The sequence below is a fragment of the Botrytis byssoidea genome (genome assembly GCF_014898295.1).
Source record: "Botrytis byssoidea strain MUCL 94 chromosome Unknown BBYS_008, whole genome shotgun sequence".
Lineage (NCBI taxonomy): Eukaryota > Fungi > Ascomycota > Leotiomycetes > Helotiales > Sclerotiniaceae > Botrytis > Botrytis byssoidea.
The window spans coordinates 1,423,586-1,449,132 of record NW_024065849.1 but is presented as its reverse complement, the minus strand read 5'-3'; the positions used below and the strand labels follow the sequence as shown (position 1 = coordinate 1,449,132).

General features: G+C 42.9%; 10 protein-coding genes across 10 annotated transcripts; 6 read left to right on the top strand and 4 right to left on the bottom strand.

The window, feature by feature from the left end:
* The first annotated feature begins 324 nt into the window (after nucleotides 1-324).
* On the top strand, nucleotides 325-5,658 carry EAE97_005063 (uncharacterized protein). Its single transcript, XM_038875575.1, has 7 exons — nucleotides 325-1,834; nucleotides 1,892-2,161; nucleotides 2,217-3,197; nucleotides 3,247-4,363; nucleotides 4,414-4,615; nucleotides 4,664-5,069; nucleotides 5,123-5,658. Exons 1-7 carry the CDS (start codon nucleotides 1,369-1,371, stop codon nucleotides 5,182-5,184), a joined length of 3,504 nt encoding a protein of 1,167 aa, XP_038733932.1. The 5' UTR covers nucleotides 325-1,368; the 3' UTR covers nucleotides 5,185-5,658.
* A 1,162-nt stretch (nucleotides 5,659-6,820) lies between these two features.
* EAE97_005062 (uncharacterized protein) lies at nucleotides 6,821-8,571 on the bottom strand (the record flags this gene model as incomplete). Its single annotated transcript, XM_038875574.1, has 2 exons — nucleotides 6,821-8,075; nucleotides 8,129-8,571. The coding sequence occupies 2 exons, from the start codon at nucleotides 8,569-8,571 to the stop codon at nucleotides 6,821-6,823; spliced, it is 1,698 nt and encodes a 565-aa protein (XP_038733931.1).
* A 333-nt stretch (nucleotides 8,572-8,904) lies between these two features.
* EAE97_005061 (uncharacterized protein) lies at nucleotides 8,905-10,853 on the top strand (the record flags this gene model as incomplete). The annotated part of the gene is made up of 4 exons (XM_038875573.1): nucleotides 8,905-8,947; nucleotides 8,998-9,045; nucleotides 9,096-9,181; nucleotides 9,232-10,853. The coding sequence occupies 4 exons, from the start codon at nucleotides 8,905-8,907 to the stop codon at nucleotides 10,753-10,755; spliced, it is 1,701 nt and encodes a 566-aa protein (XP_038733930.1). The 3' UTR covers nucleotides 10,756-10,853.
* Nucleotides 10,854-11,195: 342 nt separating this feature from the next.
* Nucleotides 11,196-12,199, bottom strand: EAE97_005060 (uncharacterized protein; the record flags this gene model as incomplete). The annotated part of the gene is made up of 4 exons (XM_038875572.1): nucleotides 11,196-11,377; nucleotides 11,446-11,596; nucleotides 11,672-11,760; nucleotides 11,938-12,199. The coding sequence occupies 4 exons, from the start codon at nucleotides 12,197-12,199 to the stop codon at nucleotides 11,196-11,198; spliced, it is 684 nt and encodes a 227-aa protein (XP_038733929.1).
* Nucleotides 12,200-12,892: 693 nt separating this feature from the next.
* On the bottom strand, nucleotides 12,893-15,154 carry EAE97_005059 (uncharacterized protein). The gene is made up of 3 exons (XM_038875571.1): nucleotides 14,413-15,154; nucleotides 14,068-14,289; nucleotides 12,893-14,011 (listed from the first exon to the last, which is right to left on the bottom strand). The coding sequence occupies exons 1-3, from the start codon at nucleotides 14,596-14,598 to the stop codon at nucleotides 12,968-12,970; spliced, it is 1,452 nt and encodes a 483-aa protein (XP_038733928.1). The 5' UTR covers nucleotides 14,599-15,154; the 3' UTR covers nucleotides 12,893-12,967.
* Nucleotides 15,155-16,016: 862 nt separating this feature from the next.
* On the top strand, nucleotides 16,017-17,378 carry EAE97_005058 (uncharacterized protein; the record flags this gene model as incomplete). The annotated part of the gene is made up of 1 exon (XM_038875570.1): nucleotides 16,017-17,378. One exon carries the CDS (start codon nucleotides 16,017-16,019, stop codon nucleotides 17,376-17,378), a length of 1,362 nt encoding a protein of 453 aa, XP_038733927.1.
* A 1,356-nt stretch (nucleotides 17,379-18,734) lies between these two features.
* Nucleotides 18,735-18,974, bottom strand: EAE97_005057 (uncharacterized protein; the record flags this gene model as incomplete). Its single annotated transcript, XM_038875569.1, has 1 exon — nucleotides 18,735-18,974. One exon carries the CDS (start codon nucleotides 18,972-18,974, stop codon nucleotides 18,735-18,737), a length of 240 nt encoding a protein of 79 aa, XP_038733926.1.
* Nucleotides 18,975-21,166: 2,192 nt separating this feature from the next.
* On the top strand, nucleotides 21,167-21,349 carry EAE97_005056 (uncharacterized protein; the record flags this gene model as incomplete). The annotated part of the gene is made up of 1 exon (XM_038875568.1): nucleotides 21,167-21,349. The coding sequence occupies one exon, from the start codon at nucleotides 21,167-21,169 to the stop codon at nucleotides 21,347-21,349; it is 183 nt and encodes a 60-aa protein (XP_038733925.1).
* A 653-nt stretch (nucleotides 21,350-22,002) lies between these two features.
* On the top strand, nucleotides 22,003-22,290 carry EAE97_005055 (uncharacterized protein; the record flags this gene model as incomplete). Its single annotated transcript, XM_038875567.1, has 2 exons — nucleotides 22,003-22,107; nucleotides 22,129-22,290. The coding sequence occupies 2 exons, from the start codon at nucleotides 22,003-22,005 to the stop codon at nucleotides 22,288-22,290; spliced, it is 267 nt and encodes an 88-aa protein (XP_038733924.1).
* Nucleotides 22,291-22,583: 293 nt separating this feature from the next.
* On the top strand, nucleotides 22,584-25,285 carry EAE97_005054 (uncharacterized protein; the record flags this gene model as incomplete). The annotated part of the gene is made up of 5 exons (XM_038875566.1): nucleotides 22,584-22,726; nucleotides 22,785-23,032; nucleotides 23,088-23,698; nucleotides 23,756-23,932; nucleotides 24,013-25,285. 5 exons carry the CDS (start codon nucleotides 22,584-22,586, stop codon nucleotides 24,490-24,492), a joined length of 1,659 nt encoding a protein of 552 aa, XP_038733923.1. The 3' UTR covers nucleotides 24,493-25,285.
* Between the last annotated feature and the right edge of the window lie 262 nt (nucleotides 25,286-25,547).

Genomic DNA, 25,547 nt, shown 5'->3' with positions numbered 1-25,547 from the left:
TTCCAAGCTAAACCCCTGAACTAGAATGACGATGATTACCCTAGAATCCCTAAATTCCCTAAATTGATAGGAGTAGTGGCACGGACATCACCCGTTGCATTTTCCCCTCTTGTTTGCGGATGGATTGTCATGATATTCATCTGGGCAAGTAAGTATACATTGAAAGGATTGATCAGCTATTGATGAGTAAAGATTATGCGGACTATTTGATGTGCATCAATGTTGTTTAGATTTATGTTATTGTTGTAGTTGTATGTGGGTAGTTGTAGATAGCAATTGGCCTTGATGATAGATAGGTAGGTGGAAGTGGTTTGATATGATTGATATTCATACAGATACCGGTAGTCAACTCTATCTGTTCACCTGCTGTTGTGACTGATGATGACTTGACAATCTACGCCGCATTCTTTGGAAATTGAGAGCCACGGAGATTTATGAAGGGTGCCCGGGTGCTTTATTGAATTTATTAACGATTCTCCATAACGAATCAAAAAATCCAGACAAGTGTGAGAGATCAACAAACTCCGAAAAAGACACGGAATCTGGATGAAACGTAGGTATATCGGTATTCAAGCATCGATATCATTTCGGCATAAAGTAACTTTTCTTCATCCTTCCTTCCGACCCGTCATCAAGCAACCTTGGAATCTAGCATATGGTGGCTGAGCAAAAACCGATACTACCTGAAGCACAGCAAGGTCGGACGATATCTGGTACCTCCAGCTATCAAAGACATAGGCAACGGGGTGATTGGGGGAAACTTTAAAGTTCCAACCAAAGTTAATTGATATCAACAAACATCACCATCTCCATCTCCATCTCCATCTCCATCTTCATCTCCATCAACAACTTTCAACCCTTCCTTCATATCAATACCGGTGTTATCGAATACATGCTACCACACCACCATCATACATACATTCAACTCTCCAATCAAATCACCATACATATCTCGAAACACCATACGAAAAGAACTCTTGCGGAATTGATACACAAAAGAAACATAAAGATAAAGATAGAGACATAAGAAAAAACAAGTCTTTTCATGCAATAAGCCAATTCAAAACAGAAGAGCTTTCAGATCCTAAGCTTTGTATTTATCTATCTCTTACATACCGGTACTTGCTTCCACCCCTTCTTCGCCTTGCCAAGATTACCTTTTTCCAACAGCAACATCGGGCGTCAACAAACAAATTCCAGCCCATGCCCGGATAGTAAAACCCCACCTACTCCATCTCCACCTCGACCATCACAAACCTTACCATATTAAAAATCGGGCAAACGTTGAAACTCTTCGCCCAGAACTCATTCTTCCTATCTACGCAAAGTCGTTTTTTTTGAAGGACGGCAGAGGACCAAGCCGTAATCATGAATAGCAACGATGAGGAGGCTCTTAGCTCCGTCTACAAAAAGATCCAGCGCGAACGTGCTCTCCTCAATGCCGCGAATCAAATGAGGCAGCAGACTCAGAATGAGCAAGTTAGAGCTAGGATAGATATCCAAATGCGCGATGGTCGTCGAAATATTTCATACCTAGAGGAGCGCATGAAAGAATTACAGCTACGAACAGAAGGTCGAACGGGTAGTGCGGGGAGTAGTGCTGGTCGCCCGCCCAGTAGCGGTCTGCGTGATGATAGAGCCGCTCCGCCGCCAACCCCGCCGCCCAAGGATGCCAGAGGAAATCCCATCGAGACGGGGGATCAAGCCGGATATGGTGATCAGGAATATAGTCAGATTGGTGGTCACGGTGATATGATGCCACCGAGAAATCCTTTTGCGCCTCCTGCACCAGGTTCTGGCATGCCTAGATCACGTCCTAATTATACCAAGCTTGGTAGGTTACTTTTATACATCCTATCATTGATGGACAAATACTTACTTTGCAATTCAGATCTCATCAAGTATGATACCCCTTATCTAGGACCCCGCATTCAACTCATGCTTTCACAATTGGAGTTTAAGCTTAATGTCGAGAAACAATATTTGAAGGGTATCGAGAAGATGGTTCAATTATATCAAATGGAGGGCGATAGGAAGAGCAAAGCGGATGCTGCTGCTCGCCGAGTTGAAAGTAATCAAAAGATTCAGATCCTCAAGCAGGCTTTGAAAGGTTACGAAGATTTACATATAGATATGGAGAGCTCAGCGGATGCTCCAGATGGTAGGATCTCAAACATGTCTTTTGGCTAACTTCGCGAGCTAACAGGTTTCAACAGATGATAGTATCAATACCCCTAATATGCGCAAGCCTTTGACAGGTCAACTTGTTCTCCGCATTCAAGCAGTTAAGGATGTTGATCATGCAACAACCAGTAGATTTACAAGAGGTCCGGAAACTTCTATCGCCGTGAAGGTAGAAGATAACGTTGTTGCACGAACGAAAAACACCCGAACTGATAAATGGGAGAATGAAATTCACAACATTTATGTGGACAAGGCAAACGAAATTGAACTCACGGTTTACGACAAAGCTGGCGATCAAGCATTACCTATTGGTTTATTGTGGGTCCGAATATCTGACATTGTCGAAGAAATGAGAAGGAAGAGAATCGAGGCCGAGATCAACAACTCCGGGTGGGTTTCTGCGGACCGCATGGCTAGTGGTGGCGCCCCGCCAGCACAATTTCCAATGACTGGCACGAGTCAATTTGGACCACCGCCAGGTAGCGCGGGAACTGGAGCACAACCAGCCGGAGCAAACGAATTTGGAGGACCGGGAAATACAGTGGTAGCACCACAACCGATCGATGCGTGGTTTGCCCTTGAACCTAGCGGCGCCGTAAATCTCAATATCTCGTTCACGAAACAAACTAAAGATCGAAGACCATTTGACCTTGCCCTTGGTCGAAAAGGCGCCATTCGTCAAAGAAAGGAAGAAGTGCACGAGATGTATGGGCACAAGTTCATCTCGCAACAATTTTACAACATCATGCGATGTGCGCTCTGTGGAGACTTTCTTACATATACTGCCGGTATGCAGTGTGAGGACTGCAAATATACTTGTCATACGAAGTGTTTCTCACAAGTCGTTACGAAATGTATCAGCAAATCCAATGCGGAAACCGATCCGGACGAGGAAAAGATCAATCATCGTATTCCACATCGTTTCGAGAAGTTCAACAATATGAGCGCCAACTGGTGTTGTCATTGTGGATATGTTTTGCCATTTGGAAAGAAGAATTGTCGCAAGTGCACAGGTAAGTACTTTTACACGAAAGCGAAGTCTCGTTTAACTAACAAGAGTAGAATGTTCCCTTACATGCCATGCACACTGTGTACATCTTGTTCCAGATTTCTGTGGTATGTCCATGGCGGTCGCAAATGCCATTCTTGATGGTATTAGAAACCAAAAACGACGACTGACGACACCTGCTCCCATGAGCGAGAAAACGTTGAGAGAGAAAAAGCCAGAAACGGAAGGAACACCGACTGATCGTAACTCTTATGGATCACCTGAATCACAACGACCTCCTAGAGCAAAATCTTATGGGGCACCCAGCTCTAGCGAAGCTACTCAAGCCGCACAGGCAATGTATACACCAAGTTCACCACAACAACGACCAGCAGGACCTGATCGAACATCCACATCATCATCAAGTGCTACAGCTGCCGCTGCTGCTGCAACTGCTGCAATGGGGGGTAGGCAACCGATACCTCCAAAAGACCAATATTCCCGAGCTTCCACCGATTATACCTACCAAGTTGGAACTCAACGAGGCGCGACTGGCAATGCACCCGATAAGCACTCTGAGGTTAGTCCATATGGTGCAAATGCCTCGGCGCAAATGCCTACACAGCCAGCTTATAACCCTGCCGCATACGCAAATGTTGACAGTGGTTATTCTCAGCCAATGCCCCAATTACAACATTCGCCACTCCCACCTCCTCCTCCATCTGCAACAATGTTTGCGCCTCCTTCACAAGGACCCCCTCCAGAGATTCCACAACCTGCACAACCTGCTTCACAACAAGTCGTACCTCAAGGGCAACAACGAAAGCAAGTTCCTGCAGCAAACGAACCAGGCACTGGACGTCGTATTGGTCTTGATCATTTCAACTTTCTTGCGGTTCTGGGTAAGGGTAATTTCGGTAAGGTCATGCTTGCTGAGACCAAGCAAACTAAGCAACTTTATGCCATTAAAGTTTTGAAAAAGGAGTTCATCATTGAGAATGACGAAGTCGAAAGTACTAGGTCTGAGAAGAGAGTGTTCTTGATCGCAAACAAGGAACGTCATCCATTCTTGTTGACTCTCCATGCCTGTTTCCAAACAGAAACCAGAGTATATTTCGTTATGGAGTACATCAGTGGTGGTGATCTTATGTTGCACATTCAACGAGGACAATTCGGTACTAAGCGTGCACAGTAAGTCATTTGTTATCCCTTCTATCGGACCTATCCATTGACAATCATAGATTTTATGCTGCTGAGGTCTGCTTGGCTTTGAAATACTTCCACGAAAATGGTGTTATTTACCGTGATCTGAAGTTGGACAATATTCTACTGACACTTGATGGCCATATCAAAATTGCCGATTATGGTCTCTGTAAGGAAGAGATGTGGTATGGTTCGACTACGAGCACTTTCTGTGGTACCCCTGAATTCATGGCCCCAGAGGTAAGCTTTTCCCGTGGCTAATATCGTACAACGCTAACTGTGGATCAGATTTTGCTAGACAAAAAGTACGGTCGAGCAGTCGATTGGTGGGCATTTGGTGTTCTCATTTACCAAATGCTTCTTCAACAATCACCCTTCAGGGGAGAGGATGAAGACGAAATCTACGATGCCATTCTTGCGGATGAACCTTTATACCCAATTCACATGCCCCGTGATTCAGTATCGATATTACAAAAATTATTGACACGTGAGCCTGAACAAAGACTGGGAAGTGGACCCACTGATGCACAAGAGATTATGAGTCAACCATTCTTCAGAAGCATTAATTGGGATGATGTTTACCACAAGAGAATTGCACCACCCTTCCAACCTTCTATCACCAATGCTACCGATACTAGCAATTTCGACTCCGAATTCACTAGTGTCACCCCTGTTTTGACACCGGTGCAGTCTGGTATGTTTATCTTACATCTTTATGGAAAACTTTTTACTAATAAATATCTACAGTTTTGTCTCAAGCTATGCAAGAGGAGTTCCGCGGTTTCTCTTATTCTGCTGACTTCGTTTAAGCGAATCGAGTACCTTAGCCACTGATTTTCTTGTCGCCATAGACACTATGCAACTCACATTTTTGGTAAGGGGCTGGGCTTTCTGTAAACCAAATCATGCCAGATATAGAACCAACATTAGGGAAACTATTAGGATGGACTTAGCACGTGTTTAGTGGAGGAGAGCGGGAACAAAAGGAGAAGAGTGAGGGGGTTAAGGGAGTAGAGGGGAGTAGAAGTTGATTGGTTTGGATCAATGGATTAAGTATGGTGGGTGGATGAATAATGGTACGAAAGAAAGTGAACGCATCGATAACGAACCATTGATAATGAATGAATTGATGGATGGATTGCATGATATATGACGATTGATTGGTTGATTCGATTGAAAAGAGTAACTGTATGTGATTATGTGATGGGGCGAGTGCATTAGTATGAGTATGACGATGACGACGACGATGAGAATGAAAATGAGGACTGGAGAGAAATTGGGGGTGGAAGTGGAAGTGGAAGGGGTAGGGGAAGGGGAAGGGGAAGCGGGGGGTAAACTTAAGATACATAGGTAATAAAAAACATTACATTACATTACAATACAATACGACAGATGGATAGATAATCATGGATTCAATTTTTTTTTCAATTCAGGTCACTCACTTCACTTAGGTACTTATAATAGGTATGTATGTCAGTTTCTTGATTTTTTTGTTGCTGTTGTAGATGCAGGAGAGGAGCCTAAGTGTGCGTGTGTGTAAGTATGAATATCTGTTGGAGGATTGAGATTGTTGGGTTTAGTTTTATTGTTATTGTAATGTTATGGAAGGTAAAATGGAAATGGATATGAGAATTATGGAGGGATAAGAATGGAGGGATAAGAATGGTACGATGGGAATGATTGATTGGAGTTGAGATAGAGGATTAGAGTAGATATGCATATGATATGATATGATAGGTATAATGTGAAACCGGGTAACTAGGTGGTAGTAATTATATTATGGGGGAGAGGTAGTGGTCGGTTTTTGGGAAGAGTCCTGCAGAAAGTATGTGTGTGTGTGTAGGGGGAGGGGGGGATTTGGTTTATATTATATTACATTACTGTGGTGATGGTGGTGGTGGTGGTGGTGATGATGATGATGATGATGATGATGATTAGGGGGTTTCGTTCGCTTGAGAGTTGAGAGTCAAGGGGAGGGGAGGGGAAATAGAAATCGTGGTTTGTGAATTTGGATTTCTATAGAGGAGTGAGGATAATGGAAAGATTATTCCTATCATTAATCAATCAAGAAACTCGTGTTATAAATACTAATGCAATAAACTCCTATTCTACATTTTGAGTAGGTATTTTGTGTAAATGAGATGCGACTGGGTAAGGGAAGTCAAAACGCGCCGTGAAAGAGAGAGAGAGAGAGAGAGAAAGAGATCATGTGGGTATTCTTTTTAGTTTCTTTCTTTCTTTGCACTATATCGAGAAGCAGCTAAACGCTCTAAACCTAGTCAGGAAAATAACTTGTAATAAGCGCTTTTTCGCTATCTAATCATTGAACTCAGGTTGAGGTATTCATCTTGATCATCATTCATCCATCAAATTTCTTCCGTCCATCCACGCCTTCGATCTTTTCTTTGCCTCCAAACTCCTCAATCCCATTCGTACGCAAAAAATCTAATAACTTCTTCCGTACATACAATATTTCTCTGCCAAAACTCCACACTCTGGGTTCAAGCATTTGGTTTCACCCTTGACGAGACCTTCTGGTTGCTCAAATGGAATACACAAACTCTTCATTCCCATTGTTGGTACCTTCTTTCCATCAGGTCCAACTTCTTCACTAGCACCTCCCTTGGTCAAGTCCTTAATCTTATCTTCGCACTTCTCGCCCAAGCAGGATGGAATGAGAACGACATTCTTGGAATCAAGGGCAGGGACAACTTCGCTCCAGTTGTTAATGACAAGTCTGTGAGCTTTGAATGCTGCTTCGGCCTTTGTGTAGAGAGAGCTTTGGATGGTTTCGAGGAGAGCAGGAACTTCAGTTGAGAGGTTTGCGATCGCAATTGTGCCTTTCTCACCGGTATCACGACGCGCGTAAGAGACAACCTCTTGGGCAGCATCTCTTGGGCCGTATTCAAGACGGAGAGGAACACCCTTCAATTCCCAATCGTTAAATTTCCAAGCTGGAGTATATCCATCACGGATATCGTAGTCGGCGCGAACACCAGCTTTCTTGAGAGTGTCCTTAATATTTTGTAGTTCATCGTACCTCTTGGCCTTTTCTTCGGGAGTGGTTTTATTTGTAATTCCGACTGGGACGATAATGGCCTGGAGCTTTGCGATACGGGGTGGGAGAACAAGTCCTTTGTCATCACCGTGAATCATGACCATGACACCGATAACACGAGTGGAAAGACCCCAAGAATTTTGCCAGACGTGAAGATGGCCAGCCTTTTCCCCGTTCTTTGGAGTTGGATCCTCGACGGTAATATCGAACATCTTACTGAAATTTTGACCAAGGCAGTGAGAAGTAGCACCTTGAATACCGCGCCCGTTGGAGGGAATATAACCTTCAACTGTTGTAGTATAGTATCCTCCTGCGAACTTTTCCTTCTCGGTTTTGCGACCACGGACAACTGGAACTGCCAATAATTGCTCATAAACACCAGCGTAAAACTCGAGGATCTGAAGAACTTCCTCCCCGGCGAGTTCTTCCGTAAGATGTGCGGTATGTCCTTCCTGCCATAAGAATTCCCTAGCTCTCAAGAATGGAGTTGTTTGTTTGGCTTCCCAACGAACGACACTGTTCCACTGGTTCAACCGTAAAGGAAGGTCTCGATGACTTCGGATCCATTTCGAGTAGTATGGGTACATAACAGCTTCTGAGGTAGGACGGACTGCAACAGGAACTTCGAGATCTTTATCACCACTTTATCACAGTTAGTATAGCGGGGTAGGGGAGAATAAGATAGTGAAACTTACGCCTTGGTAACCCAAGCAAGCTCAGGAGCAAAACCCTCGACGTGATCCTTCTCTTTCTCCAATGACTTTGAAGACAAGAACATGGGGAAACTAGCCTCCTCTACATCAAGTGTCTCGATTTTTGCTTGAAACCAATTTCGAATTTGGTTCCAGATAAACATAGATTGAGGCCGTAATATAAAGAACCCGGAGATTTCATTGTAATACTCTATCATCTCCGCCTTCAAAACAACCTCTTGATACCATTGTGAGAAGTCTTCGGATTTCTTGACAGTAATACCAATAATATCATCTGTTTTCTTACCCCCCACTACAGGAAGCGCAGCATTCTTAGCAGCTTTCGCGGCTTTATCTGCAGCCATCTTTGCTTCCTTGGCGGCTTTTTTCAAGGCACTTTTAGATGGCCCTTCCTGCGCAACTTCTGGAGTATTGGAGTCCGCCATGATTATGTTGGTTGTTAGTGGTGAAAAGTGTGAAAGAAGAAAGTTGCTTTTGTTTATTGAACGAGTGACTGATTCATTGACTCCCTTCAACTGTTCCCCCGCCCTAAAATTTAAGCGACAAGGATTTATTCAGGCTTGCGATTTATTAGTGGACTTTCCCCTGGCCTGGTCGGCCCCACTAAGTATTTCGACGAGGCTGAGCTCTTGCCTTAATTTTCAAGGCCAAATGCTTAAAAATATTAGCGTGGAAAGCTCTCGCGTCCCTTTTCTCTCGCGACGACGAAGAAGAAATATTACCAGAAAAGTTTCCGCCATTTTAAGAATATCAACAATATGGGGTCCCTTTTTGAACAACCTAGAAATGCCGGAACTTTGTGTATGTTTGCTCTTAGAAATTTTGCTGGTAAAAATGCTAATAACAAGTAGTCCTCGGCGGCCAAAAGATCAGTGGACAAGATATTAGAGATCAAAATGGTATGAGCTAAGATGTTCACGAAAAAGATGTGAATTAACCCTGTTCATAGTTCTTGCAACCCAGGCTATTGCCAATGTTGTCAAAAGTTCATTTGGTCCAAGTGGTTTGGACAAAATGATGGTAGATGATATAGGAGTATGCTTGTCCACTCCAAAAGAACCCCACCAAATACTGATTTCAGACAGGATGTTACAGTCACAAACGATGGCGCAACTATTCTGAGTTTATTAGATGTCGAACATCCAGCCGGCAAGATCTTAGTCGACTTGGCACAGCAACAAGATAAAGAAGTTGGAGATGGAACAACATCTGTGGTTATTATTGCAGCAGAGCTTCTCCGAAGAGCTAACGAACTTATGAAGAACCGTATACATCCTACCACAATCATCACTGGTTACCGTTTAGCACTCCGTGAAGCTGTCAAGTACATGCACGAGAACATCAGTGTGAAGGTGGACCAGTTGGGTCGGGACTCTTTGATCAGCATCGCCAAAACTTCCATGTCGAGTAAGATTATTGGATCAGATTCCGATTTCTTTGCAAACATGGTTGTAGATGCTATGCAGGCAGTCAAATCAACAAATACCCGACAGGAAGTTAAATACCCTGTCAAGGCTGTCAACATTTTAAAAGCACACGGTAAAGGAGCTTTGGAGTCTATTTTGGTCAAGGGTTATGCGTTGAATTGTACAGTTGCATCACAAGCAATGAAGACCAGAATCACGGATGCCAAGATTGCCATTTTAGATATCAACCTACAGAAGGAGAGAATGAAGCTCGGTGTCAACATTACAATCGACGATCCAACACAATTAGAAGAAATTCGTAAGAGAGAGGCTGGAATTGTTATGGACCGAATCGATATGATCCTCAAGGCTGGAGCAAATGTGGTTATGACGACAAAGGGTATTGACGATATGTGCCTGAAACTCTTCATTGAGAAGGGTGCCATGGCTGTCCGAAGATGTAAGAAGGAGGACTTGAGAAGAATAGCAAAGGCAACCGGTGCTACCTTGATCAGCTCATTGTCTGATTTGAACGGTGACGAGAAATTCGAAGCATCTTCATTAGGACATGCCGAAGAAGTTGTTCAGGAGAGAATTTCCGACGACGAATGTATTTTGGTCAAGGGTACCAAAGTTCACACCTCTGCATCCATCATCCTTAGAGGACCCAACGACTATCAACTCGACGAGATGGAGAGATCCGTTCACGATTCTCTATGCGCTGTTAAGCGAACTTTAGAGAGCGGAAGTATCGTTCCAGGAGGTGGTGCATGTGAGACTGCACTCCACATCTATTTGGAAGAATTTGCCGGTACTGTTGGCTCAAGAGAGCAACTTGCCATTGGTGAATTTGCTCAGGCTCTCCTCGTGATCCCAAAAACCCTCGCTGTCAACGCTGCTAAAGATTCATCTGAATTGGTTGCTCAGCTCCGTTCCCGACACGCTCTATCGCAACGTATTAAGGATGGCGATGCTAACGAAGATGAAAAGACCATTGCCAAGAAGAAGAACTATAAGAACTACGGATTGGATTTGTTGAAGGGTAAAGTAGTGGATGAGATTAAGGCTGGTGTTTTGGAGCCAAGCATGAGCAAGATTCGACAATTGAAGTCGGCGGTTGAAGCTTGTATTTCCATCATGAGGATAGATACCTTGATCAAGCTGGATCCGGAACAGAGAGAGGATGATGGACATGGACATTGATGATTGATGGCTTTAGATGAAGAAATGACCTACATATGAAGGAGATGTAATATTACGGGATATGATAATGTGAATCAAAAGAAAGCATTTACCTGTAACTTGTCTGTTTCCTAGTTGTGAATTTTTGACCTCCCCGATTAACCATTGCAAAGTATCAAATTCATGGGTAGATCACTTGGAAACTTTTATTCCATATACAAAACAACCATAAACACAGTGAGTGGTTAAATCCAAATTTTGAAACTTTTCGAAGCGATATCATTTATCCGATCTTATGTACAAAGGCCATTCCACCACCCCTTCTACAAAGCCATAACGCTTCCAGATCAAGGTCTATCATTCTCTCTCGTTCAAAATAAAAACGTTGTTTCATCTATCTTCCACTCTTCCGTCCTCCAAGTTTATACAACTACAAAATCGCTCTCACTCGATCCTCAAATTTAACCAATGACCAAAGAAGATTCTTCAGCGAAATCATATTCTGGAACCTCCAAGTTCAATGGAGCAGGTCCCTTTCTTATACGGCCGGAAATATCGTAGTGGGAACCGTGACATGGGCAGAACCATCCTCCGAAATCACCAGCTTCTCCAATTGGGACACATCCAAGATGTGTGCAGACACCTGTTTGATTCTCCATTAATATCTTGCATCGACTAGACCGTGTGGATTGGAGAAAATATAATACATACCAACCATAACCAACCATTCTGGCTTCTTGACACGGTCGGCGTCGGATTGTGGATCTCTTAAAGTCTCGACTTTGACGTTCTCGGCCTCCTTGATCTCATCGGCAGTTCTGTGTCTGATGAAGACGGGCTTTCCACGCCACTTGATGATGACCTATTTTGTGTATTCATGTCAGGAATTTGTCTTTGATCATGTCGGAAGAGGCAGGTGTAATAATAATGAACGTACGTTCTTGCCCTCAGGAATAGCATTCAAATCAACCTCAACTTTGGCCATAGCCAAAACATCTGCGGATGCGGACATGTTGACGAGGAAATCTGTTTGGAGTACATCGTCAGTCCATGGGTCCCGTAGGTGCAATTCCTTCAATTGCATTTCATATCATATTCTCCAGTTCTCTAATCGGTCATAATATCCTTGCCAGTATTCGACAATCTTCCGTTTCGCAGACCTGAAATTCTATCCCATATCCAAAGGAAGGAAAAAAGACAAACCTTGAACAGTAGCCTTTGCCCCCGCGGCTGTCAAAGCACCCATAGCTCCCACCATAAAGTATTGATAAACCAAATTGCTTCCACCACTCTTCTTACTTCTGTATTTGCTGAAATCTGGAATGTTGCTGAATCTATCCGTGGTGGAAGCGGAGGCATCGGGACGAACTGGTGTGGTAGAGAGGGCGCGGATGGCGGGAGTTACGGCAGAGAATGTGCGAGGGGCACTGCGCAGGAGTGCGCGGGATGTGAATAATGATGCCATCGTCGGCGTGTGTTGTGTGGTATGTTGAGATGGAGAGGAGAGGTAAAGTGGTGGTGGTGTGGGATACAATTGAGTATTAGGGTGGATTCGGAGCGGAATTGAAATTTGAGGTGGTTCGGTAAGGATTACGATGGGCTTTGTTTTGATTGGTTGATGGTTTTGGAGCTTGATTTTCGTGTGGGACGAGAGGCTACAGTCGTAGACAACCAAAATTCATGTAAATATAAGATCTTCGAAATTCTGATTTGGGGTATATTATAAGATATGATCGAGACTAATTAGATGAAATATCTCGTTGTCTCTTCGATACTATATGCGGTTGATTTAAAAAACGAATATACTGTACGGATTGCAATTCGTTTACACCACATACACCGAGGACAACAAAGAGAAGTTGAATACCAGATCAAACCCCAAGATTTTTGATCATTGGCTTCGAAAGTGTTAAAACTCCGTTACATAGCTATTCCACAGTGTTCACTCGACATAATCAGGATTAATTTTGTACACTCAAAATATGAATTGATTTTTGGTGATATGGCACGACAAAATGGTCCTGAGTACCACTTACTGTATGGCGTTCAACATAATTCCAAATGGATGTTGTTCAACAAACTTAGACTTTTCAAAACCTCGATTTTTCAATCTTCTATTGTCATCTTGAAATGAGGCAATATCAATTATTAAATGCTACCAACTTCATGCTATTAATCCAATAAAAATTACTTACAAACTTCCTTCACTATTATTGACAAACATCATATACGCCTAGAAATTAAACCCACCAGCAAGAAGCATGACTCCATTTGGATCATACTTTGTCTGAATTGCTCTTAATCTCGCTGCATTCGTTGGTCCATAAAGCTGAGCACCGCCATAAGTGCTCAAAGCGTAGTTCGGATATGCATATTGATCTTCGGAATAAATGCCCTCCCTCTTAGCAACCTCAGTTAGATGATCTATGCTCTGTTGCATAACCCCTCTCCAGAATGCATCTTCGGTCACCAGAGTCCAAGCAAAATAGAGATTTAATGGCAGTGGGGAGCTGTCGTGAGGAAACGCAGAATCGGTGGCGTATTTGCCGTAGTCGGTAAAAGGCTCAATGTCGTAAGAGATGAACGTTCCACTATGAAGGATAGCGAGAGCTCCGTAAAACCTAGATTCATTATAGACTGCTTGCATGAAACCGACTGTAAGACTGGTGGTCATCATGGTATGAAAGGCTCCTCTATATCCGGCTTGGAGAGGGGACGGAGTGGCTTTAGCAAATGATGCGAAAGATTGAGGTTCGACATTAGATATCAGTGGAATGGCGCCAACATTGTTGAAAGGATCGAACGCTGCAGGTCGAGTTGGACCATCGTAGAATGAAATAAGGATGGCATTCGGGACCAAACCACCATTAATGGTGAGAATTACCTGGGCTTTGTCATCTGTATTCTCTTGTTGAAAAGTATTCGTGGCATTGATAAGACCAGGAATTGCATCAATCCCATATATCTGAATTCCGCCATATACCATGTTCTGTTGTGGAACTGTTTTAAAAACAAAACTCGTGACGATGCCGAATCGATTTAAACCACCTTTGAGGGCGAAGAAGAGATCAGGATTCGAAGAATCAACTTTGGTTATGGTACCATTAGGAAGAACAAGATTATAGGAGATGATCGTGTCGCAAGTCAAACCGTATTGATCTGTCAACCAGGAATAACCCCCTCCAAGACTGAAGCCACCGACACCAGGACCAACGACACGTCCCCCAACAACGTTAACACTCGTTCCTTCGAGGACCGTGTAAACATCAGTCCAATGCTGTTTTAATTGTCAATGTTCATGAACACAAGCAGAGCGTTGATAGAGTAACCTACGTTTCCGGTACCTAACTCAACTGTACTTTGGTCCTCAGAAAGTGTAATTTGAGTCAGTCTCGCTAGAGAGATAAAGACTCCAGGAGTACTAGAGAATCCAGGATTCGACGCATGTCCACCGGATTTCACTCCCCAGGGAATTCTTCTAGATCCTATGATCTTAATGACGGTAGAAACATCTGCATCGCTAGCAACTTCAACAACGCACATTGGTATCTGTGTCTATATGGAGAATATAATCAGCATTCGCAACCCCTCAATCCCCTTTCTTCTCCAGTTCCTTCAATGAGAAGAAGATAAAAGAAAGTTCTTCTGGCAGGAATTAATAAGTGGGTCAAAACATACACTGGATGACATATAATGCTCAATATCTTTCTTAAAATTGAGTTCCAAACTCAAGGGGAAGTAGACCTCGCCGGTAATGTTTCCGCTTATTTGCTGACAAACATCACTACCTGTTAACGTCTGTCTGTCCGAGAGAACAGCAGCAGAAGCTATTGTGAATAGCAGATGAATGATTATAGACAGCATGATGGAGAACCGGGAATCAATTGACCAAAAAATTACCCTCCTGCCATTGTGAGTGAGAAAAGCAATTTATATGTACAAAGTAGAATTGCATTCAATCCACATCCAGCGCTTGCTTGGAAAGCCATGCCAATAACTTTGGCCAGCTACAGTGATGATCATCATTCTAAAGGCCAGCTGAGATAAACCGTGCAGGGTGACATTGCAAAAAACACCTAGACATTGACATGATCAATGTCATCCCATCCCACTCATCCCTTTCGAAGTTTCGTTGTAGAATGGGTTTTTTCTTCAAGGCTTGTAAGATATTGTCTCGGCGGAAATGAAATCAAGGTTAATACGGCTCCAAGTTGAATGTAGTATAGCTTGAAGGAACCTATTGGTTGAATGCCAAATCCTCACAATCAAGCTAGTATTGATTGTACTTTGAGGTTGTGTTTCGGGTTCCCGGATACCAAAAAGGGATATGGATATATGGACATTTTCAATTGATGATGACAGAGGCGTCATTTCAAGCCTCTCAAAAGGGATTCCTTTGACGTGGCGGAAGCATTTCAGTCACCCCAAAGCACCACGAACTGGCCAACGGCAGTCTGATGTTCAATTTGAACCTGGACAATGGAGTAGAATTAGTCTGTGGCTTTTTCCCATTTTTACGTTAAAGTATTGAGGTGGCATCATCTGATCGTGTTCAGAATGTGTTTGGACAATGGGAGCGAGCCGCCTATAAGCTTTTCTTGGCCTCGTTGAAGTGACCCAGAACGAACAATCTAATTATATTCCATGCGGCATCAACGTTGATCGTCTTGTTTTCTCAAGACTAAAAGCTAGCTTGGTCATTTCGCTTCAGCGTAGTGTGACAATCAAATGACTGCCGTCAAGGCTTAACTTTCTTTAAGGTTAATTCCACGTGACTGGATTCCCGATACAGCTACTTGTTCAAGTGCGGATTTACCTCTCCCTGCCGCATCACAATCCTCTCGCAAACTTTAATCAACGATGAGTTTGCAGATTTCTAACAATTCGTTGTCCCATATTTTCACATCCTTAACATAATGATCAATTTCTCCGAAAAGTTAAGGGTCTTCCACCTGATCGAAGCTCGATCTGCTAATAGTAAACAACTCGGTTTAAAGTATAAGGGGAACGTGGTCGTCCATCTGTACAACGCAAGTTCTACACAAGACTCATATCTCGTGTGCCCTTGAATCGTGCTCAGAGGCTGGATACCGAGAACATGTACTCACGTGTCTAAATATATATCAGCAACGGCAGAGCTCGAATATGAAGTTCTCATATAAATCTGCCAGCATGTACCTTTGTATTCTATTTGCCATGCTTTCCAATCTTTTCAATTGCCGCCACAATTCTGCTCATTTTTTATTCTCTCAAATTGAATTATTGGTGTACAGCTTGTAAATATGAGGTTCATTTTCGCGACTGTTTGGTACATTTTCCTTTGGGTTACCACCACATTTGCAGTCCCGACCAGTGATCAACTTTTGCAAAATGCACTCCCAATACCTCCCACAGATGATCCCTTTTATGTCCCACCAACAGGACTTGAAGATTCTCAACCAGGCACGATCTTACGCAGCAGATCAATAGACGACCTTTCAATTGGAGGTGTCATGCCATTCCAAGTCAAGGGCGCACATCAACTTCTCTATAGAACGACTGATAGCTTGGGTGATGCATCAGCAGCAGTCACAACAATCATTGTGCCAAAGAATGCGAACTCATCGAGGTTACTATCCTACCAAATGGCGACAGACGCTGCGTGGCCAAATTGTGCACCATCTTATATATTACAGTTGGGATCAAGTTTAAAAAATGGGGGCTCTGGTGCGGCTGAGACCTTGCTGGTCATTGCTGCTCTCAATCAAGGGTGGATAGTCAATCTTCCCGATTACGAGGGCCTTCAATCAGCCTTCACTTCCGGTATACAAGCTGGTCAAGCGACTCTTGATTCTGTTCGTGCGGCTCTGTCATCTGGGGATTTGACTAGCATTTCATCTCAAGCCGAGTATCAAATGTGGGGCTACTCTGGCGGATCTCTGGCTTCTGAATGGGCAGCAGAACTTCAACCTTCCTACGCACCAGAGCTTAACTTTAAGGGAACTGCTTTGGGTGGTCTTGTACCGAACATTACATCTGTGATGCTCTCCTCTAACAAAGGTCTCTTCACTGGTTTAATTCCCGCTGGAGTTATCGGTCTGACCAATGGTTACCCAGAATTGAAAGAATATCTTCTTAAAAACCTTGTTCCATCAACAGCTTCCAAATTTTACAAAGCATCAACTCAATGTTTAGGTGTCAACATCGCAAGCTTCCTTGGACAAGACATAGGTGTATATCTTGATAATGGACTATCAACCCTATTTACCAATGTTGCAAAGGATGTCCTGGCCATCACCGGACAAATGGGTATATATGGGACCCCAAATATGCCGATATTTCTCTATAAGGCGATCGGTGATGAGGTTTCGAAAGTCGAGGATACAGATACTGTTGTCAGCAAGCTTTGCTCTCAAGGAGCTAATATCAAATATGCTCGTGATATGTTTGGGGGGCATGCTACTGAAGCGATTACTGGTGCGGGCGATGCGTTTACGTTTCTAATCGACAGGTTTAATGGCGTTCCTATCGCATCTGGATGCACGATAAATAATGTCTGGACGATAACTTTTAATCCTAGGGCTATCACCGCACTGGGACCTACGATTGCCGCTGCATTGTTAGCGTTACTGCAAGTCCCTGTTGGCCCTTCGGATATGTTTTAAGAATGAGTAGAAACGGCCTGGGTATTATCGGTCATAGGGTGTTGGGTCGGTGTGATGTATGTATGTTTTATGGATGGGGCGCAATGGTGTTTTAATCTCAAGATACTCATAATGATAAGGGAAGATACATTCTTCAGAGATCAGAGTGGTTTTGTTTAGATAATTGTTTAAATTTCTTAAGTCTCAAGTTTGTACATATAGAGTGCTATATGCCATGCCTCTCTGTCATACGCCCTATTGATATATTGAACGCCGAATAAATTCACAAATGAGTTGGGTATCAGTACATCGTCCGCCGTTTCCAATCCTCTGCCCTGGGAATCTCCGTTTCGTTGTGCTCCCATTTCCCAAATATCAAAATAGTCCTTCTCATAGACTTCGTTGGGTATTTCCTTCTTCGTCTACTTTTCTCCATCAATCCAGCGATGAAATTCGATAACCAGCCCCGAATAAGTGTTGACATAACCAAGATCTCATCTACCTCTCAAACTATGCCTCTTATGCCTCTTCTCTTTCTTCTCGGCTAACATGGTAACTTCCTCATAATAAGGGTATCCAATCCTAATCGGAGGTCTTTTTTCCGGCTCTTGCATGGTTTGTTCTCGTATCTTATGTGAATCGTTTAAAGAGAGTGAATGACGACCCAAGAACTTTCGCGGCGATGAAGGAGATCGAGTAGATTGTGAGCGTGATACTGATGGGGATGAGGTAGATGAGGTGGATGTTGAATTATTTGAATGCTCAGAGTTTGTTCTTGAGGTTCGTTTGTATGGACATCGAGAATTTGAATCTTGTCTCGACTCATGGTGATGATGATGTGAATGTGTATTTCCCATTGCGACGAAGATGATTCAACTCTTGATGGAAAAAGTTGTAGGTATTTTTCGAGTGTATTTCATAAGCTTTTGTGTAAACAAACCTTTCGCATGGGGGCACCCTGATACATATATTATATAAACACAATTGACTCACCGTTCCCTCTACCAAGGCGGAACCAGGAATCCAATCCATCCGCGCCATTCCATCTGATTCATTGTAGCCTAAGTATCTAAAGGGTCAAGACTCGAGACTCAATAGAAACTTACCACGAGAACAAAGTTAAAAAATGTAGCAAATTTCTCGATCGGGGTTCATGTCAATTTTTTTACGTGCGTGATTACGGATCGGCATAAGGCTGAGTCCGAGTCCCGTGTCCGTAATACGTAGATCCGGTTTTCTAACAAGCATTCTCGCATATACTTGGAAGGATTTCTGATGCTCATTGGTTGGCGGAGAGAAACTAGAGAAACTAGAGACGCTAGAAGAGTCAACATCAACGATCCATCGAATAAACTACTTTGTTTCTTATACGATCACTTATACGGAGAATGTAAGGACGTTTCGTCGTCCGCCCCCAAAGACCGTAACGTGAAATTTGACGCCGAGTTTTGATTGTTCGCAACGCTTTGATGGTTTGATGGTTTGATCTGGGGATCGTGGCTCAGATTTTGGGGAACTTGTCATGCCACGATGCGATGCCACGAGATCGCCATGCGCCCAGATATCATCTGATATGCAGGCACATGTAGGATTCTTTTCCCTCTGTCGTGTCCTCATGGTGTTGGTATCCTCAATTGACGGGTTTTACATTCGGACGAATACAAATGCCGTCTGAAGTCCTGGAGCGCTCGGAAAAGACTAAGAATGGAAAGTTCCGTTCTAATGTGCGTAAGAACGAGAAGTGTTCGGAAAGGTGATTATGTAAGTAGGTAGGTACGATCACCAGGTGCATTTCATGGAATAATGGAAACTCGAATGAAAAAACTTCGAGTGCGGCGTTGCTCGTAAATGCATTGGAGTCTCGTAACTGCGGCCGCTAGTTTTTTTCATGCCGGGTACGAACTTACGAAGACTGAGTTATGTAAGCGCGAAACAGGAGTGAGGCCACACGCCGAAAACTCGGGTATGAGGTGATTGCTATGTAGTCTTTTAAGTATATGAGCATGACTCTCTTAACCAAGTGCTGTGTATCGTATTAGAAGCTTGAGACCTTTTCCGTGTTCGATTTTATAATGCCCAGACATACCAAGTTTTATCCCATATTTTGCCGAAGACGAATACATTGACTAGCGGTAGTGAGAAACGAAAGAGTTCGGATGAATTATATTTCCCCTTCCTGAGAGATCGATTTCTACACAAATCGCATCAGGTTACATATGTCGATGAAGCTTGGTTAGATACTAAGGTACTCACGGTCACAAGATGAATACTTGTATCATGATTGATTATGTGGTAGGCTTTGCGCCCGCTATGGCCGTTTGCACATCTAGAATCAGATTCGAACGTTGGTGTGCATGTGCATCATCCCTGGTTGGATAGACAGGAGCTTGCCTCGGCCATATGGAATGGATCGATTGACAGGAGTTTCCTACCCTGCATGAAAAAGTAGTAGTATTAACTTTCCCTCCCTAATTCTCGAACAGCCTTCTGTTTCAAATTCTCTAGCTTATTTTGAGACATTTTGATTAAGATGAATGGTTCTGATCAAGTACTAGGCGCTGTAGTCTTTCGCTTTCATATTCAACTTCGCCGAAACTTCTTAATGATATAGAAACACCTCGAATTTTCGCGTTGAGGTTTCCATAGTAGAGATTCAGTACATTTTCAATTAACATAATCAGGGGACCCTCTTTGAAGTTTATCTTGAACACTACTAAGATCTCATGTCTCCTATCTACCTTCCACGCCTTTAATCTCAGCATTATCTCCGAGCAAAGGTATCAACATCTTCACTAAACATACTAAAGGTCTATGCGATATAGGTTAGTGTCCCAGTTGAAACACTATTTTCAATTCTCGCGGCTTTTGAGCAGGCTGTACGCATGTTCTTATACAATATGTCATCTGGATATTAAAGGCATGAGAGATGAACTTCTTGAAGAACAGATGATTTTGCATCCTTCTTGGCGGCGATGAGGCGACAAAAAATGCCGAATGCCCTTTTACGCTTGCTATTTCCTTGTAAAAGGAACAACAGCTGGGAAACACAACTAGATACAAGACCACCGATGGATGGTCCCCAACATTCCATTGTTTGATCTATCGTGGAAGCGAATCTGACATCGCGCATCACGATTTTTAGGGGCAATTCAAACGGTCGCAGTCGTTGAAAGCTGCGCGCTAACATCTTGCCATAAGCCTGTCCTCTCTGTCTAGATGCGATTGATGTATCTTGAGAACAGGATTGTGCTCGAGGAAACTTGCAAGAGCTATACCATCGACATTAAAACGAAAGAAAGGGACCGCGTCAAGGGATTCCAAAGTATCGCGACATGGGTCTTCGAGCCAAAACTTGGGGCCAGCATCAACTATAGGTAAGAGCAGACAAGCGACAGAGACTGGAACGCTAGGATATTATCTAAGACAATCTTATCACTCTTGATAACTGTTTGAGTTTCTCTGATCTTGTCAAGCCGCAAACGAGTGTTCGTCTTAAGAGTCTGCGTAGTCTTGACTAAAACGTTATGGACAAGTCTGTAGGCTATGGCGCATATTCATCAACAGAGATTACCATCTTAAGCTTATCCACGTTCGGTAGAAGCGTAAGAAGAATAAAGCAGGAACTTTTATGAATACCAATCTCCCTCTACATCGTCCTCAATTTGGGCACGAAATACCTTCCAAATGAGAACTGTTGACTCGATCCGAGGAAGAATCGCCAATCGATATTATTCCAGCCAAACAGCAAGAGTCGCTATCTTCAGAGACCGCATATTGGAACCGAAACACGTAATGGGGTCAAAAATTATATGTGTGAAATCGACAATTCGAATGTAACGTGGCACAACAGGTTCAACGTCAATACGGAACCTCAAATCCTATGCTATTTTAATGGCAGTACCATTTCGACCACAAACTTTCTCACCACCACATTTGCGGTCACCAAATCCGCGGTCGCTACAGCCATCGGAGTAACCGAAGTAAAGCTGTGAAATGATGCATTGAATTTGGAATAGCATTGAATTATTGGTACACATCTCTAAAAGATTGATGCTAGCCCTTGAAATTTTCTGGAAAGGTATACTGGATGATTTCATCAAGAAGTTTTTTGGAAACTCCAGTGAAAGAATAGTAGCGTTGGACAGAGGAGTTGTAAGGCTCGAGAGATCGATACTATCCAACTCAAGCTAACCATAAATACACATTGCGTGTTGAAAAGGCTCTTGCTATCACTTTTAGCATCAGAAACCAATGTTTGTGGACGAAAATGCTCGAACGTGTTATAATGCGTTTTTTGTTTGGTTGGAGATTGATTCTCGTCTTCCAAGGGGAGAAATCAACGATCTGATGATTATTATTATTATTATTATTATTTTTTTTTTGATCAAATTCGAATATACTTATTCGGCATCAATTTCACTTGTCAGACGAAAAGAAGACGAAGGAGGGGGGAAGCAAATCAATTATAAGAGATCGTTTACATCTGTCTCACGCAATCCGCACACCAAGACAAACATTGAAAATGGTATCGGGCTCTGAAATCTCAAAGGACTGCTTCGAATATGTATTGAAATACGATATCAAAACGGATTTCAAGAGAAAAGGAAGGTCAATTGATTGTCAAATCTGAATTGGGATATTCAAAATGGTGAGTCGGTACCGAGGGTTTGGGACTGATCTCGGGAAGAAAATTGATTGGCCAATTCACATGCATCTTTTGTATTTAGCCATACTTTACCCAACCGACCCTGTAAGTTTTATGCCTATCAAGATTACGTCCGCAATCAATTCTTCCATTGTTTGCCTTTTCTGGGGCATTTCTTCAGATGTTCTAGTTATTTTTGGTACTATTCTTTTTGGTGTTATTAATCTCGCCTTGGCTTTAATGGCAGCATTAAGAACCGTTGAGATCGAACGAGATCGACGAATGTAGTGTGCACACTAAAATCTGCAGAAGCTGCATCGGTTAGCAACCGAAGCCACTTCTTAGACCATCAGAAGCTTCCTAGCGATGGAGTACAGCGATTATTTTGTGTTATCGATGTACTACTGGGGTTTTATGGTCCCGCAAATACTAGGATACAGATCTGTATGCAGCAAGTGCCAACAGAGTAACGTTATGTTGAACATGTTGGTGGTTGAAACCGACATATATATACGAACTGCAACCCGTCTCAGAATCTGATAAAGTCAATCATCAACAAACTTCAAGAAAGATATCGAAAAATGGGTATTCTCTTGACCTCACTATTGCTGATTCTAGCTTTCACAATATGGTATCTTTCTGCTCTGCCAAGTAATTATCGTGCTGCGAAAAATTCCGGCTTGCCTATTAAATTTGGCTTATGGGGTTCAGCAAATCCGTTCTGGTTAGTGATTGATGTTCTACTGTTGTCGCCTCATCTTCTCAAACATCATCATTTATAGGCTTATCATTTGTGCAACTGTCGGATATTCGAATCTATCAAAAGTTTTGCCTCAATTCATCTTCGATAGGGTCAAGATAACGATCCCCGCATGGGAACATTATTGCAAATATTTTGTTCATGAAAAATGGGGCAATTCGTTTATTCTTGTTACACCTGGGAAAAACACAGTCTTTGTCGGAGACGCTGAAGTAGCTGAGGAGGCCTTAACAAGAAGAAAAGACTTTGCGAAAAATCAAATTGCTCTCCGTGGGTGTTTTCTCGTGTTTTCGTTGAGTCAATACAAAAGCTAACTTGAGTGTAGGGGTAATGGATGTGTGGGGGCCAAACATAAGTGCATCAGAAGGAGAAGATTGGCAAAGACATCGAAGAATTGTAGCACCTGCTTTGAATGAGAGAATCATGAAAGAAGTCTGGAATGAATCTCTAACACAAACTCAAGATATGGTTTCTACATTGTCAAAGCCATCTATGAACAATGAATCAAGCTCGACCAACGTCACATTCGAAGGCTTGAGGACCATCACCATCAACGTGATTACATTCGTTTGCTTCGGTACTCGTCAATCTTGGGGGGAAGCTGTGAACGCGAAGACACCCCCGGAAGGATTTGAAACTACATTCACATCGTGTTTACTAACTATTGTACACAACCTCTTTGCGACGGTATTCATACCTACGAAATACCTAACTTCAAAGTACATGCCAGCTGCCGTACAGAAGATGGGTATTGCCAAAGCCGAGTTTCCCCTCCACCTGAACCAAAGTATAGCCGAAGAAAGAAGTTCCCCAAGTTCTCGAAATTCTCTCCTCACTTCCCTGGTGAGAATTGCCGATCAGAGTACGGATTTTTCACGCTCAAAGACGTCGGCATATTTATCAAATGAAGATGTTACTGGAAATTTATTTGCCATGGTAAGTCCAGAATGAGTTCGTTTGAGAACCGCCCGGAACAGTTCTGATCAAATACAGACCGTCGGAGGATTCGATACTACGGCAAATACCCTCTCGTATGCTATCATGTGTCTAGCACTCTATCCAGAATTGCAAAATTGGATCATCGCCGAGATCGACGAAGTCGAAAAATTACATCCCGACTCCGAGTACTCTACCACCTTTCCCCTTCTTACTCGCTCCCTAGCACTAATGGTATGTATTAACCCCTAGCCTCATTTTGAAGCCAATCGCTGTAGGTACCTGAAGTTGACTTGATATTTACCTAAATTTAGTACGAAACGCTCCGTCTATACACGTTAGTCCCTACTATATCCCGCAGAACACCACAAGCACAAACCATCAAAAACATCAACTTTTCCCCCGAAACAGAAGTCCAGCTCAACACCACCGTAATTCACACTCTGCCCTCAATATGGGGTGCAGATTCATTAGATTACCGGCCCTCGCGCTGGATCGAAACGTCTCCTTCTTCAAAGAAAGAAACTTTTCGAGAGCCTCCCAAAGGCACATTTCTTGCTTGGTCCCACGGACCTCGCTATTGCCCTGGGATGAAAATGTCACAAGTAGAATTTGTCGCCGTGCTGTATGAAATATTCCGGAAGTGGAATGTGGAGATTGTGAGAAGAGATGGGGAGACAGAGGAGGATGCGAAGAGGAGGTTGATGGAAATTTTGGAGGATAGTTCGCCGAAATTGACGTTGCAGGTTAATAGGCCGCAGGATGTAGTTTTCAAGTATGTGAGGAGAAAGTAGGTATCACGAAACATATGTCTTTATTGCAGCCTCAGTTTGTGCAAAGCTTGATCAATCCAGAATCAGAAGATTGTTACAAAGTATCATGCTGATTTGTGTTGTTCTTTCCTGAATCACGGGAGCCAGTCAGTATCTTCCAGAGGCGGCTCTTGCTTTGTCGTTCGATTTGAACCAACTGGATACTGTGAGAATTGTGTTGTTTGGCCGAGATGAAGCTAAGATATTTGCTTAAGGGCATGATTTCTGAGACTAATCGACAACAAACCAGTAGTGTTTATATTTTCAGAACTGCACTGAATATATGTATAGTCCATATCTGTGGTCCTAAGCCTGCTCCGACTGAGGTCTCTCATGGCCCCTCAAATTACTTGTCAACTGGATATGTGCATGAATGAGAAGCATTGCGACTCTTCATGACTAACTATCGCAATACAAATCCCAGTTCTTCAAGCGAGCAATCGCGATCGGTGCACCAGTGGGTGTACGTATACGGACATTGCAAAAAATGGACTTGGTAATACCTCTTCATATCTATATATTTCAATTCGTATATCTTGGGAATCGTTACAATGATTCATTGGAGATTGAACAACGAAAAGATGAGTTCTGATACCAAGCAAGTAAATAATGAATTTGTTAAAATTGCGAAAATTGAGAAGTGTCCCGTCAGTCACCACCCACTGGCGGTGTAGCAGTTTTAGTTCTAGCGTGCGCCGGGAAGTATTTGCTTTGGTGGTGGTTTCTGTACCCTAGCAAGTGCCATTTTGGAGATGATTTTTGTCGTCTTATTAGATCAAAGAATACAAGGATAGTTTCAACAAGTTTCAATGAATTGATCCTTTGAATGGATAGTGTTTTTTCCCAAGGTGGTGAATGCGAGCGAAACACACGTGATTGCCTGATTGAGACGTGATTGCAATAATTACCAATGAGTACCTAGGTAGGTACGCGACGCGACCTGAACTCAATAATCTCCTCACAATCCAATTTTCCTTGCATAAATTAGTCTCAACTGATAAATTGGCCTATGTACCCTGGCTTCGTCACTGGAGTAA

What these genes read in the sequence shown, in the direction of transcription:
- EAE97_005063 (XM_038875575.1), top strand. Translation starts at nt 1,369, where the DNA reads ATGAATAGCAACGATGAGGAGGCTCTTAGCTCCGTCTACAAAAAGATC. An exon ending in TCCTAATTATACCAAGCTTG is followed by an intron (nt 1,835 to 1,891) that starts GTAGGTTACTTT and finishes TTTGCAATTCAG; the next exon opens with ATCTCATCAAGTATGATACC. An exon ending in TTTGACACCGGTGCAGTCTG is followed by an intron (nt 5,070 to 5,122) that starts GTATGTTTATCT and finishes AAATATCTACAG; the next exon opens with TTTTGTCTCAAGCTATGCAA.
- EAE97_005059 (XM_038875571.1), bottom strand. Translation starts at nt 14,598, where the DNA reads ATGCTGTCTATAATCATTCATCTGCTATTCACAATAGCTTCTGCTGCT. An exon ending in AGCATTATATGTCATCCAGT is followed by an intron (nt 14,290 to 14,412) that starts GTATGTTTTGAC and finishes TTCTCCATATAG; the next exon opens with ACACAGATACCAATGTGCGT. An exon ending in TTGAGTTAGGTACCGGAAAC is followed by an intron (nt 14,012 to 14,067) that starts GTAGGTTACTCT and finishes CAATTAAAACAG; the next exon opens with CATTGGACTGATGTTTACAC.